Raw genomic sequence first — 14,443 nt, 5'->3', positions numbered from 1 at the left:
AGGCATGGCCTACCTTTTGTGAACCCATGCTGCGAATCGTGAATTAAGCTATGTTTCTCTAAATGCTCCCGAATGTTCCTGGCTATTATGGACTCCAGCATCTTGCCTATAACCGATGTTAAGCTAATTGGGCGATAGTTTGAAGCAACTGACCTGTCCCCCTTTTTAAAAATCGGCGTCACATTAGCTACTTTCCATAGGATCGGCACATAGCCAGTATTTACCGACATCTTAAAGATGTCGGTTAGTGGGTCACTGAGTACATCACCTATTTACTTTAATACCCTCGGAAATATCCCGTCAGGACCTGGCGACTTGTTCTTCTTAAGCTTATCTATCTCATCGTGAACTACTTGCCTGGTAATGATTATATCCCTCAATTTGTCGCCATCCCCGCCCTCGTACACCTGAACTCTTTCCGGTATAGTCGTTCGATCCTCCTGTGTGAATACTGAAAGGAAGTAGTCGTTCAACAATGTGCTCATATTTTCGGAATTTTCTATTAGCTCTCCTGTGTTTGTTTTCAGCGGTCCAATTTTCTCCCGTGTTTTTGTTCTATACATCTGAAAGAAGCCCTTAGGATTACTTTTCGCCTCATTTGCTACTTTGATCTCATAGTTCCTTTTTGCTACCCTGGTGTTTTTCTTAACTAATCTAGATAGTTCGACGTACCGGCCCCTGAGATGTGTTTCCCCATTCTTTATTTTCTAATAAATTCCCTTCTTTAATCCAATTTCGTGTTTTAGTCCACGAGTCATCCTCTTAGGATCATTGTTTTCTTTTCTAAGTGTTCGCTGTGGTATATGCTGTCCTTGCCCGTCTACTATTACTCTAACTAAGTTATTGTAAGACATTTCTACCTGGTTCTCCTGGCTCTCCAATCCGCAGTTCTGGCCCTCATGAATCCCTAAATTATCCCAGTTTACCCCTTCAAGATGTCTTCGAAGCCCCTCGTAATTTGCTCTTTTGAAATCTGGCACTAACACTGGGTTTGGTTCGCGGGTTACCGCCCAGTCTAAGCTAAAACGAACCGTTCTGTGGTCACTATTTCCTAACTCTCCGCCCACCTCCAACTCACGTAGCAAGTTCCCCTTATTGGTTAGGACTAAGTCTAATATGTTATCTCCTCTGGTAGGCTCAGTAACTACCTGCTTAAGGAAATTATCTTGTATAACTTCAAGAAAGTCCTCGGCTTCCAGGTCACCCACTAGGTCTTCCCAGTCAATATTCCTATAATTAAAGTCCCCCATTACGCAGACATTTCTACTCATACTCGCCCTGCCAATCTCCTGTAGTAATATACTCGTGTCCTGCCTGTTAAGGTTGGGTGGCCTGTACATAACTCCTAGTGTTAGTTTTTCTTTCCCTTTGTAAACGTCCACCCAAACTGATTCTGAATCCATGTTAGTTTTGACTGAATTGTTAACTAAACATTTAAGTGAGTCTTTAACATATAGCGCAACTCCACCTCCCTTTCTGCCCCTTCTGTCTTTGTGAAACATCTGATAACCCGTTATTTCAAATTCTGATCTAAAATTTCTATTAGCAGTGTCTATCCATGTCTCAGTGATCGCTATTATGTCAAAATTTTCTGAACAAGCTTCACCCCTTAGTAAGTCTATCTTGTTTCTGAGGCTCCTGCTGTTAGTATAGAAGATTCTTAGCCCGTCCTCTGTTACTCCCCTAGAACTACTTCTAAGCTGCCTGGTTATATTATGAGCTAGATGTCCCCTCCCATTGCTCCCATTACTCCTCCCCCCCTCCCCTATACTTAAAAAATCCCTCAGGGTACCAAGTGCTCGCTCAAGGGAGTCTGAGAGAGCCTCAACACCCTTGAACGTCAAGAGTATCCCGTCACGGGCGTAGAGGGCGTAGTTGCCAAAGAAGAGGTCCCAGTTGTCGACGAACAGCCACCCATTGCGCCCGCAGTGCTCAGCAAGTCTGCTGTTCACTGCTATCGCCCTGGACAGCCATCCATCGCCAACGCCCCTCCTTGGCAGGACGCCACACACTACTGGCGACCCACCAGCGTCACGTATCCTGCCTAACAATTCTCTAAAACGCCTGAGAAGGTCCTCGCTTGGAACACGAGAAACGTCGTTTCCGCCACAGCAGAGAAAGACAATGGGGATCGATCCCTCGCTTGCCATACACCCCTCAATCCTGTCTGATATATGGCCCACCCCTGCCCCTGGGAAACACACCCTCGTCCTGTTCTTATCCTTGGAGCAAAAATACCTGTCAACATAACGAACCTGACTATCACCAACAACAAGAACCCGACGGTCGGAAGAGGGGCCAGGAGGGGTGGGTGAAGGGGGGAGGGGAGAGCGGGAAGGGAGGGGAGGGACCTGCTGTGAAGAACGAGGAAAAATTGTGGAAGAGGTGGAAGGTGGAAAGGAAGAGGAGGAGGAGGTGGAGGTGGAGGTGGAGGAGGAAGAGGAAGAAGAGGAAAAAGGAGTAGGAGAAAGGGAGGGTGAGGTGGTGGAGGGAGGAACGGACGAGGAGAGGGAGGAGGAAGAGGGGGAAAGGGAAGGTAAGGGACAGGTGTTGGAGGGAGGGACGAGCGAGGAGGCGGAGGACAAGGAGGAGAAAGAGGGAGAGGAGGAGGAGGAGAGTGGGCGGGAAGAGGGGAGAGGGGGGACGGAAGAGGAAGGCGAGGAATTGGAGGCGGAGGAAAAGGAGGAGGAGTGAGAGAAGGAAGGAGGAGGAGGTGAAAGGGAGAGTGAGGTGGGGGAGGGAGGAACGGACGAGGAGAGGGAGGAGGAAGAGGGGGAAAGGGAAGGTGAAGGACAGGTGTGGGAGGGAGGGACGAGCGAAGAGGCGGAGGACATGGAGGAGAAAGAGGGAGAGGAGAAGGAGGGTGGGCGGGGAGAGGGGAGAGGGGGGACGGAAGAGGAAGGCGAGGAGGAGGAGGAGGAAGAGGAGGAAGAAGAGGAGAAGGAGGGGTGGGAAGCGGGGAGAGCGGAGATGGTCGAGGAGGAGGAGGAGGAGGATGGGAGGGGCTGCTGTGTGGGAGAAGACAATACTGGAGGGGAGGAGGACGAGGAAGAAGAGGAAGAGGAAGAGGAAGAAGAGGAGGCGGGGCTTGTTGCCGCTGCACTAACTAGTAAGTCTACCTGGGCGGCGAGAGTCGTAACCCTATTCTCTAACTCTATGATCCTCTGATCATCCTTCTGAGTCTTAACGCAGAACCTACAAACGTCCTTGGAAAGAAAGTACTGCTTGGCCATGCGAAGGCCACACCCAGAACAACGCTTGAGGGACGTCATGGTGAAGATATGGGCGAGGCAAGACGGAAACAATTAGGCGCGTTAAGACGATAACAAAGTACGCAGCTACGGTGAGGTCGTCAGGTCAAAAATGTGTATCTAGGAAAACAAACCAACAGCTGCTGTGAGGTCGCAGTCAGGTCAATTCCCCGGGGAAAAGGGTGTGTCTCGGGTAAAAAGGCGCGGTTATTTCTACCCACCAAGACAAAACATAGGCCAATATTAATATACTTAGAAATCACTTACGTAAAGAAGATAATAACTGTGTTCACTAGGTTTGCGCGGAAAGTGGATTATCTAGTGTTTTGTGTGGACTTAGAAATTAACGTAGCTTGGCGCGCCTGATTCACGTAGTCCTATTATCACAGCACAGTAAAGTATCCTAATAATAGAAGGAGAAGAAAACACAAAAGCAATATAAAACCGTGTAGCACTGGGTTGGCGTGAAAGAATGTTGAATTTAGTGTAGATGTGGGAAGCTTAATACACTTGTCCTAGGAGTAACTGTGGATCACTATCTAACTAAGTAAATACTAAATCAGAACACTTAGCGGTCTGTAGTAGAAGGCAGGGTAATCCTCCTGGTTTTGTAGTCCTCCAGTACAGCAGCAGTGCACAGCACAGAACGCCTCACACCGCAAAAGCAGAGGAAAGCAGAGGAAAGAGCGAGTTGGCTCCACACAGCAGCGGGGCAAAGTCACGTGTGAACCCAAGGAAGGTCGCTCGCTGACTGAGGAAGGTCGCTCGCTGACTGAAGCTGGGAGCTCTTCTCGCAGCAAGTTCTCTGCAGCTGAGCGTGTCCGTCTTGTATTGCCGACTGGCGGCTGGGTAAACAACATGTCGGCGCCAATAAAACAAGAAATGACAGATGCAGATAACAAGATTTGGAGCCGGGAGGCCGAGGTGGCATTGCTAGAGGAAGTGAGACAGCATCGACACTTGTGGGACCCACAAGATAAGCTCTACAAGAAGCAGAGTCTGCGCAAAACAACTTTTGAGAGAGTGGCAGCAACATTGCGGGAATTGTTTATTTCTTTGCGAGATATCGAAGGAGGTATAAGGAACGGTTATTTTCGTGTAATATATAATCACACTATGTAATGCCTGGGGGTTGGGATGGCATGTTCCTCCCTTCTCCTTTGTTGTTAAATGCAACAGCAAACAATCAATCAATCAATTAATACTACTTATGATAAAACTCGTTTACTTAAAGTATTTCTACAATATTAGGCTGATGGACCAAACTCATTGTGGTTTTAAGATATGGTAGTAGCCTTTTGGGGTGTCTGGGGTGAATTCATGCCCTTGCATTTACTAGCAGTTTACGTCTTGATGCTCCCGGCGGCTATTCCCACGTGTGAAGGTACTTTCTCCCGAGAGCACCCAGCCGGTCTAGCCGCTGGTTCCCAACCTTTTCTAGTTTGCGGCACCCTTGGCAAGCCTTTCAAAACTTCCCGGCACCCTTATAAGGAAATACATATTTAAAATCTCCGTTGTTTTTTTATTATATATATTTTTTTCATTTCGACATTTTGCATCGATGTAACAACACTTTATACATAGATATGAAAAAGATGAACAAACGACTCACGAACTCAGCTAGTTAGCAATACATACCAGGTATGTATTGCTAACGAGCTGAGGGAGGAGGATATGTCATACCTTCTGCTTCCTTTGCGTCACCAATCAGTACTGAGACATTCTGGGCTCTGGCCAGTGGCGACTCGCTGTGCGCCCTGCCCTGTACGTGTGTCATACGCGTCAGTCTACAACCCTCACTCCCCTCCCGCCAAGCTGTTCTCTCCAGTGTCCGTACAATTATTACACAGCAAAATCATATAATTATTATTGTTCTCCTGGATTGTAATTTTCCATAAGTACAAATTATTATACAAATTCAATGAAAAGTAGCTACTAGTAAGTTGAAAATTCGATCGCTAAATTGTGCAGCAGCAGCAGAAGCAGAGAGAGTGAAGTTAATGCAATTTTTTCCCCTGAATTTTGGCGGCACCCTCAAAAGATCTCACGGCACCCCTTGGTGCCGCGGCACACCGGTTGGGAATCACTGCGGGGCTAGATCGTCGCGGCTGTATTGCCGGCCAGGAATTGCCACGTGTAAAGCCGCCTAAAGTGTATGTGTGTGTGTGTGTGTGTGTGTGTGTGTGTGTGTGTGTGTGTGTAATTCACCACGACCTGATCACGTGTTGGACTCGTAATTGCCAGCAGCAGGTACCCTCCCGACATGAGCAAGTGCTCTTTATCGTCGATCTATGGGTACTGCCAGGACCTCACACACCACACACCCCATCCCCTTTGCTCAAGGGGGGATAGTATCCACTCCTACTAAAGGTTTCAGGGGCCGTGTTCCCCTGTTTTTCGCAAATAAAACTTTAACACAGATCTTATTTTGGGAGTGGAAGTTTGAGACCCCGACCTAATGGGAAAAATATGATTTGGTGTCACGTGTGGATAATGAAGCACTTATAATAGCAAAATTAGGGTAAACTTGGCTAAAAGTTAAAGGTACTGTGAGCGAGGCTAGCCCCGCCTACGACAAAGGTGTTGTTGGGTAGTTGGGTGGGGATGATTGTGTGAGGAAGGAAAGGTTGGGTATGGGGGAGGTTGGTGAACCAACAAGGGATGAAACCAGAAACTACTGCTCGCTTACATACATGCAGCATGTACTACCAATAGTCACATTTTTCATGTAAAGGATAAGTAATTTCCTTCGAGTAAAACTGTTTCTCCCCAACTGATAGTCCATATACGGAACATCCATATTTACAGTAGATTATATTGCTACAGTGTGTGTGTGTGTGTGTGTGTGTGTGTGTGTGTGTGTGTGTGTGTGTGTGTGTGTGTGTGTGAAGCAGTAAGACCTAATTCCCGGTTGGATGGATGATTACTCATACGTCAGAGCTAAACGTCACATCGACGTCACGAGAAGATGAGCCGGGCGGGGCTAGCCTCACTTACAGTGCCTTTAACTTTTAGCCAAGTTTCCCCTAAATGTACTCCTATAAGTGCTTCATTATCCTCATGTGACACCGAATCATATTTTTGCCCATTAGGTCGGGGTCTCAAACATCCACTGCCAAAATAACATCCTTGTCCGACGCTTTGTTAAAGTTTTATTTGCGAAAAACAGGGGAACACGGCCCCTGAAACCTTTAGTAGTCAACGAAAAGAATCCGGCCTGAGCGGGCTCGAGCCGTCGCCCTGTCAGACCGTGAAGCCTGGCAGTGTGTGTGTGTGTGTGTTTGTAGTTCATTTATCACAGCCTGATCACGAGTCTCTCTCTCTCTCTCTCTCTCTCTCTCTCTCTCTCTCTCTCTCTCTCTCTCTCTCTCTCTCTCTGTGTGCGTGTTTGCGCGTGTGTGTGTGTGTGTGTGTCTCTCTCTCTCTCTCTCTCTGTGTGTGTGTGCGTGTGAGAGAGAGAGAGAGAGAGAGAGAGAGAGAGAGAGAGAGAGAGAGAGAGAGAGAGAGCAACTTAAGCTGGCCGTGCAATAAGCCGGAGAGCCTTACTGCACCCACACCTCACTATCACCTGTCATCCTCGTCCATGTAGCTATCCAGTCTACTCTTAAACCAAGCTATCGTCCCTGCACTAACTATGTGATTGCTTAGTCTATTCCAGAGAGAGAGAGAGAGAGAGAGAGAGAGAGAGAGAGAGAGAAAGGCGGGCCACACCTGTCATGGAGGTGGGCGGAGCTTGAGAGCCAGCCGGCAAATCAGCGAGGAGTGCGGCGCGGGGCTAGAAAACAGTACCTACCTTCGTAAATATATAAAGGATGTATAAAGGAATTGTACTGTACTGTAGTCATGCCCTGCCTGTGGTTCTCCCGTCTCTTCCCTGCTGCAGGATAATGTCTGAGGGCGGCAGTCGGGGCGACGTGGCAATGAGGGCGAACGAGAACGTCCACAGGCCGGGGGTCACGCCGGAGGAGATGGCGGCCGGCTACGACGAGTGGTCCGAGAACTACGAGGAGATGGTGAGAGAGAGAGAGAGAGAGAGAGAGAGAGAGAGAGAGAGAGAGAGAGAGAGAGAGAGAGAGAGAGATGCCTTCGGTACCAAGTGCCTACGCAGAATCATGGGGTATCGCTGGAATGATTTTGCGTTAAACCGGCGAATACTCCGTGAGGTCCGGGAGTGAAGTGATGCGGCCCCTGGGGTACGCACCTGTAATCACCCGCTTCCCCTTCCCCTTAGATGATCTGGAAAGGCGGATACCGTGGCCCCGCCATCACGCTGGAGGAGGCGCTGCGTTGGGTACCCCCGGGCGAGCCAAGGCCAGGGTGCTGGACGTGGCCGCCGGGACGGGCTGCGTGGGCCGCGAACTCCACCGGGAAGGCTTCAGGTGGGTGCCGCAGGGCCGCAGACAGGGGGATGTCCGGTCACCATACTTAAATATCCTCCAGTCCACTGCCTCCTGCCTGCCAGTGCCTCAGCCTCAACACGAGTCCAACGCCAAGAGATGACCGGGTAGGACGCGAAGTAACGGATTTAAACTGGATAAATTCAGATTCAACAGGGACATAGGCAAAAATTGGTTTACTAACAGGGTGGTGGATGAGTGGAATAGGCTTAGCAGTCATGTGGTGAGTGCCAATACAATTGTCACATTCAAAAATAGACTAGATAAATTCATGGACAGCGATATTAGGTGGGGTTAGATACACGGGAGCTTAGGGTCAAAGGAGCTGCCTCGTACAGGCCTACCGGCCTCTTGTAGACTCCTGCGTTCTTATGTTCTTATGTTCTTATGAAGATGATGTGTTGGAAATTACAGCAGCTTGTGTAGAGGCAGGGCCGCTGGGTGGGAACTGGGAGCGGGCAGGAGCGGCATTACTATAGTCCATCGACTCTAACTTAAAATTGAGCCCTGTAGCTTGGCCCGGGGAAACCCCCATTGTTTACAGATCTAGCGATGACCTGCGCATGACGTTCTGTCTCACTGTTAGTCTGTACGTTATCTATTTATGGAATTTACATACATTTATAATACGACTGCGTGGTGTTATGAATGGCTTGAGATTAGAGGGAAAGACAACGACTCAGTAAACCTCATGCAACGTTGCCGCCTGACGGACCTTGGCAACAGGCGCCACACCGCACCATTCAGCGTTACGCCACAATGGACAAATCAAGTAGATCTCACTCTCGCGCCTTGCCAGCCATGCAGAGAGAGAGAGAGAGAGAGAGAGAGAGAGAGAGAGAGAGAGAGAGAGAGAGAGAGAGAGATAGCCACCCTCTCTGAGTAGAGTAATGGAGTGATGTGGCACCAGCGCGGTCTCGTGGGGAATCCTTGTGTCGCGCCCAAGGGCTCAAGTTAAAATCGATAGACTATACTATGTTAGGAATTAGGCCAGTTAACCGGGGGATTAGACAAATTAACTATTTCCCTTATGGAACTAGTCTCGGGCCGAGAATTCAAGCCAACTATGAGTATCGTCTGAGCTCAAATAAGCCTTGGATGGTACTTAAATACTTCGGTCATCGGCTCCCAAACCGAGACAGAATCAACTTATTCACTGCCTGAAGACTAACCACATTTACCATGAAAGGAATAATAATAGTGAAGTGTTTCCTTTCATGAAATAATAACTAATTGTTCTTGCTGAATTATAATTAAAGAGCAAGGACAATTTAACCGATGGAAACAGAGATGAAAGCCACGCCATCTGGCGAGAGACATTCAAAATATCGCTTCAGACCCACGTGGTTGGTTTTCTCTCACTCCACCACTGGCCTCCACAAAGTAAAGACCAAGGCACTGCAGCCCACCCATTAACTCGGACGCAGTGTGCCTTCTATTACCTGACTCGAGGGATACTACACCCGGGAACGAAACTTCAGAGACAACAATATCTTTTGAAACCCGCTTCTCAGCTAAGTGCCCCCAGCAGTTATTTGAGACAGATAGATTTTACTACACGGATCCGGTAGGATTATTATTTGTTCGGCTGTCTGGAGGTGCTTGTTGGATACCTTTGTGTTGCCTTCAGCTCTGTTTTTAATATATTACTATCAAGTGTAGCTTCATAGTTGTTATGGTTTTTAGGGTGAAGCAACACAAGGTTAAATTATGAGGTTTATTCACATTATGTTGGTATATAATGGTAGCGAGCTTACTGAAGATAAACAACAATATTATTTAAAATTCATTATTCTGTTGGTAATGGTTGCGAGCTTATTGAAGTTAATTAAGAATGCTATCGACAGCTCATTCTGTTGATAATGGTAGCGAGCTTTTACAGAGTTACTCTACAATACTGATTTCAACTCATCATTCCAATCACCAGAAGGGCCTTCCCAATCACAGTTAATTTAATAAAATATATGTAGATATAGAGTCCTGGCCATAGCTAACAAAACTACCCTAGTCAAGTTTCTATGGTGCATAATTATACAATAAAATATATCCCTTCAACCACTGATCGATATGTGTTCACAAAGATGATCATGGGGCAAGGTATTCGTGTGGGGTTAAGATACCAAGGGGGTGATCATAAGCCCACACAAAAAGGGATGTTCACGTATTACACAGTGACACAACAAGTAAGGTACAGCTCAGTCAGTATGCTAGGGAACCTGTGGGGGTGAGGTCGAGACGGTGTGTGTGTGACAATTCACTCCTTAAGTAACATTAACATTGATTCAAGATAACACACTAACAAGCTTGGTCCCTAGGAGCTGGGTTCAACGTACCTGTGGGTGTGAGGTCGAGACGGTGTGTGAGGGAGACATCCTCACACAGTCAGCTTATCACCTCCCCTGCACATTGCCCGCGGCAAGCCGGAGGCTAGCGAACGCATTTATCGGTGGATTAGTTAACATACAATTGGCCTGTTCTACCAGTTCAGAAGCAGTTCCGAAACAACTGGTTCTCTCACTCCATACAGGTGACAAATTATGCTCGTCATTCCTCCATGAAAAAACTAACTAATGATCATTCGGCACCTTCGGCCGAGGCGTAGTCACGCCACCAGCTCCACATCTGGTTCGTCTGTCTGTCTTGCGCTTCGTAACCACCTGATTCACAAACAGCACATCAGTTATTACAGGTTACCGATTTCTCAGTTTTCCCCGCATTACACCTTCACCACCTAATAGCTGGTAAGCACTTGTTTCTTTGGGATTGTCTGACGGGTGTGTTATTCACTTTGCGAGTGACCTAACTGTTGGGTAGGGTAAATTTACTGAATCCCAACAACTACTACTATTGCTATAACTTCTACTACTGCTACTACTACAACTACTACAGCCACTCCCACAGGCACATAGACGCTGTGGACCCGTCGGAGGGCATGATGAAGCAGCGGGAGACTGGCATCTATACCAACGACTTCCTGGAGCTTATCGGCAGCGGACACTCCACCGTGCCCAAAGGTATTAGTGATTTGTTTTTTTACGTCAAAGGACACGGCTCAAGGGCAACAAAAATAGTACAAAAAAGCCCGCTATTCGCCGCTCCCATAAAATAAAAAAGTAAAGAGTAGCCAAAAGATAGGTCAGTTTCGAGTGGAGAGGTGTCTTGGTACTCTTCTTGAAATAAGGAACGAAGGAAGATTGTTCCAGAGTTTACCTCGTGCATAAGGGTTTTGGATAGTATAGGGATGAGCATGAGTAGAAAGTCGTGTGCAGCGGGGCCGCGGGAGGGAGGGAGGCATGCAGTAAGCATGTTCAGAAGAGCAGTCATCATGACGATATCGATAGAAGATAGAAAAATAGGCAACATAGCGGCGGAATTTAAGAGGTAGAAGGTTGTCAGTAAGAGGAGGAGAACTGATGAGACGAGGAGCCTTAGACTCCACTCTGTCCAGGAGAGCTGTGTGAGTGGAATTATTGTTATCGTTGTTGTTTCATATGTAAAGATTAATATACGTATTTTTTCTCTCTCAGACACATACGACCTGGTGGTCATCTCAGGTCACATCCCACTCAGTGGCATCGACGACCTGGTTCGCGTCGCAAAGAACGGTGAGAGAGAGAGAGAGAGAGAGAGAGAGAGAGAGAGAGAGAGAGAGAGAGAGAGAGAGAACGTGCGTGCGTGCGTGCCTGCCTGTGTGTGTGTGTGTGTGTGTGTGTGTGTGTGTGTGTGTGTGTGTGTGTGTGTGCAACAAAGGAGACAGCTCAAGGGCATAAAAAAAAGGAAACAATAATATAAAAAAAGCCCGCTAATCGCTGCTCGTAAAAAAAATCAAAAGAGGTGGCCGAAAGAGGGGTCAATTTACTCTCCTCTTGAAAGAGTTCAAGTCGTAGGCAGGAGGAAATACAGATGAAGGACGATTTTTCCAGAGTTTACCAGCGTGAGGGATGAAAGAGTGAAAATGCTGGTTAACTCTTGCATAAGGGGTTTGGACAGTATGGGATGAGCATGAGTAGAAAGTAGTGTACAGTGGGGCCGCGGGAGCGGGGGAGGCATGCAGTTAGCAAGTTCAGCAGAGCAGTCAGCGTGAAAATAGCGATAGAAGATAAAAAGAAAGGCAACATCGCGACGGAATTTAAAAGGTAGAAGACTATCAGTTGGAGGAGGAGAGCTGATGAGACGAAGTGCCTTAGACTCCACTCTGTCCAGAAAAGCTGTGAGAGTGGAGCCCTCCCCCCAACACACTTGAGATGCCCCTGTATATGGAGAGCAACTGTGCGGGGAAGAAGAACTGGAGACGATACAGAACGCCCAACCTCGAGGAAGCTGATTTAGCGAAAGTGGAGATATGAAGTTTCCAGTTGAGATTTTGAGTTAACCGAGGATATTTAGTGTTGAAGAAGGTGACAGCTGAGTGTTGTTGAAGAATAGGGGATAGGTGTTTGGAAGATTGTGTCGAGTTGATAGGAGGAGAAATTGAGTTTTTGAGGCATTGAAGGACACAAGGTTCCTTCTACCCCAATCGGAAATGATAGCAAGGTCTGAAGTTAAGCGTTCTGCAGCCTCCAGTCTGGAGTCGTGTACTTCCTGTTGGGATGGTCTTCTATTGAAAGAAGTTGAATAATGCAGAGTGGAGTCGTCGGCGTATGAGTCGACAGGACAGTTTGTTATGGAAAGATCATTGCTGAATAACAAGAAGAGAGTGGGTGATAGGACAGACCCTGTGGAACACCACTGTTAATAGGTTTAGGGGAAGAACAGTGACCGTCTTCCACCGCAGAGATAGAACAACCGGAAAGGAAACTGGAGATAAAGGGACAGAGAGAGGGATATAATCCGAAAGAGGGTAGTTCAGAAATGAAAGACTTGTGCCAGACTCTATCGAAGGCTTTCGATATGTCTAGCGCAACTGAGAAAGTTTCACCGAAATGGCTAAGAGAGGATGACCAAGAGTCCGTTAAGAGAGCAAGAAGATCGCCAGTAGAACGCCCATTGCGGAACATCAGATAAAAGGTTAGAAGTGGAAAGGTGCTTTTGAATCTTCCGGTTAAGGATTGATTCAAAAGCTTTAGATAGACAGGAAAGTAAAGCTATAGGGCGGTAGTTTGAGGGATTGGAACGGTCTTCCTTCTTAGGCATAGGCTGTACAAATGCATACTTCCAGCACGAAGGAAAGGTAGATGTTGATAGGCAGAGACGAAAGACTTTGACCAGGCAGGGTGTCAGCACGGAAGCACAGTTGTAAGGACAATATTAGGCACTCCATCAGGTCCATAAGCCTCCTGAGAGTTGAGGCCAGAAAGGGCATAGAAAACATCATTATGAGTAATCTTAATAACAGGCATAAAGGAGTAGGCGGGGGAATGAGTAAGAGGAATATGCCCAGAATCGTCCAGGGTGGAGTTCTTGCAAAATGTTTGAGCGAAGAGTTCAGCCTTAGAGATAGATGAGACGGCAGTGCTCCCGTAAGTGTTAAGGAGAGGAGGGAAAGAGGAAGAAGTGAAAGTGGTGGAGATCTTATTGGCTAAGTGCCAGAAGACACGGGAAGAATTAGAAAAAGCAAGGTGTTGACATTTTATATTGATGAAAGAGGTTTTGGTAAGTCGGAGAATAGATTTGGCACGATTCCGGGCTGAAATGTAAAGTTCATGGTTAGTAGGAGTGCGAAGGCTCTGGTGTGTGTGTGTGTGTGTGTGTGTGTGTGTGTGTGTGTGTGTGTGTGTGTGTGTGTATGTGAGTGAGTGAGTGCGGGTTTTGCAAGGTCCGCTGAGTGGGTGAAGGCGCTGGACGCTGGACCCTCAGCTTAGATACTCATGCGAGGACCCGTAGGTTAGCATTGTTCCTGGGCGTGCCGATCTTCCGCCACGATTATTTCCCAAGGCCACAGAGAAGATTCACCGTGTTTCCGTGGGTGGTTTTCCCGTTAAAGATCGTGACAGACGTGTAGAACCATCACTATAGGATCGCAAAATAGTTCAGGTAATCCCAGCAACTTTTACGAGAGGCTTTTCAAACAGGCGAACTTAGGCGCCGTTTAGGATGGGAAAGAGCCTACATAGAGACTTCAGATTTACCTGGATTAAACCTTGAGGTGGACTTCCTAGGGTGGGCTAGACGACGCGCCCCCTAGCGTATGCCCCAATGATTAACTGATTTCCTCCTCTCCGGTACTCCAGGAGGTTTCGTGATCATCGTGATGCGCCATGAGTTCCTACAGACCGTGCCTTCCTACAAGGACAAACTGGAGCCTTACATGGACCAGCTGGAGGCGGACGGGAAGTGGAAGAAGGTAGGGAGCACCGTTGCCAGATTATCGTACTCAGAGCATTGTATTTACCGTTTTTTGACACCTAACTATTGCAAAGAAACATCAGGAATTAACTATTTTAACGATATATATAAATGAGTCTAGTTATTGAGTCCCAGGAGACGGTTTTGGGGTCGGAAGTTGGTAAATATAAGAGACTGAGTACAACTATCTGGCAACGTTGGTACAAGAAAGTATTTACTCTAATCAAGGTTTCTGTCTGGCGGGGCTGTTCACTGTATGGGCGTCTGTCACGACACACTGGTATAAAGAGATGGTCAGGAGCTGGCCAGGAGGAGAAGGTCACGTATTTGAAATGATGGTCATAATTCCTTCAGGTTGAGCGCCGCACCGTCCCAAACTTTTTCTTCGACAAGGAGGGCCTCGTCTACGTCTTCCGCATCACTAAACCTGAATGAGGGGGAAGAGGAGGGAAGAGGAAGCAGAGAGATGAGGAGGAGTTATAGTGGTGCTGTGCCAAGGCCGTCTCTATG

General features: G+C 47.5%; 1 protein-coding gene across 1 annotated transcript; it reads left to right on the top strand.

The window, feature by feature from the left end:
• The first annotated feature begins 7,557 nt into the window (after nt 1–7,557).
• On the top strand, nt 7,558–14,048 carry LOC127002596 (uncharacterized). The gene is made up of 3 exons (XM_050868680.1): nt 7,558–7,630; nt 10,550–10,662; nt 13,819–14,048. The coding sequence occupies exons 2-3, from the start codon at nt 10,581–10,583 to the stop codon at nt 14,046–14,048; spliced, it is 312 nt and encodes a 103-aa protein (XP_050724637.1). The 5' UTR covers nt 7,558–7,630; nt 10,550–10,580.
• Nucleotides 14,049–14,443: the final 395 nt, after the last annotated feature.

This window comes from Eriocheir sinensis, chromosome 23, assembly GCF_024679095.1.
Source record: "Eriocheir sinensis breed Jianghai 21 chromosome 23, ASM2467909v1, whole genome shotgun sequence".
In the NCBI taxonomy this organism is placed as follows: Eukaryota; Metazoa; Arthropoda; class Malacostraca; order Decapoda; family Varunidae; genus Eriocheir; species Eriocheir sinensis.
Note: the sequence above shows the minus strand (reverse complement) of the source record. Positions and strands in the feature narration are given on the sequence as shown.

Excerpts from the sequence above, each read along its gene's own strand:
- LOC127002596 (XM_050868680.1), top strand. The coding sequence starts at position 10,581 with ATGATGAAGCAGCGGGAGACTGGCATCTATACCAACGACTTCCTGGAG. Across the intron at positions 10,663-13,818 it reads ACACTCCACCGTGCCCAAAG|GAGGTTTCGTGATCATCGTG; the intron begins GTATTAGTGATT and ends CCGGTACTCCAG.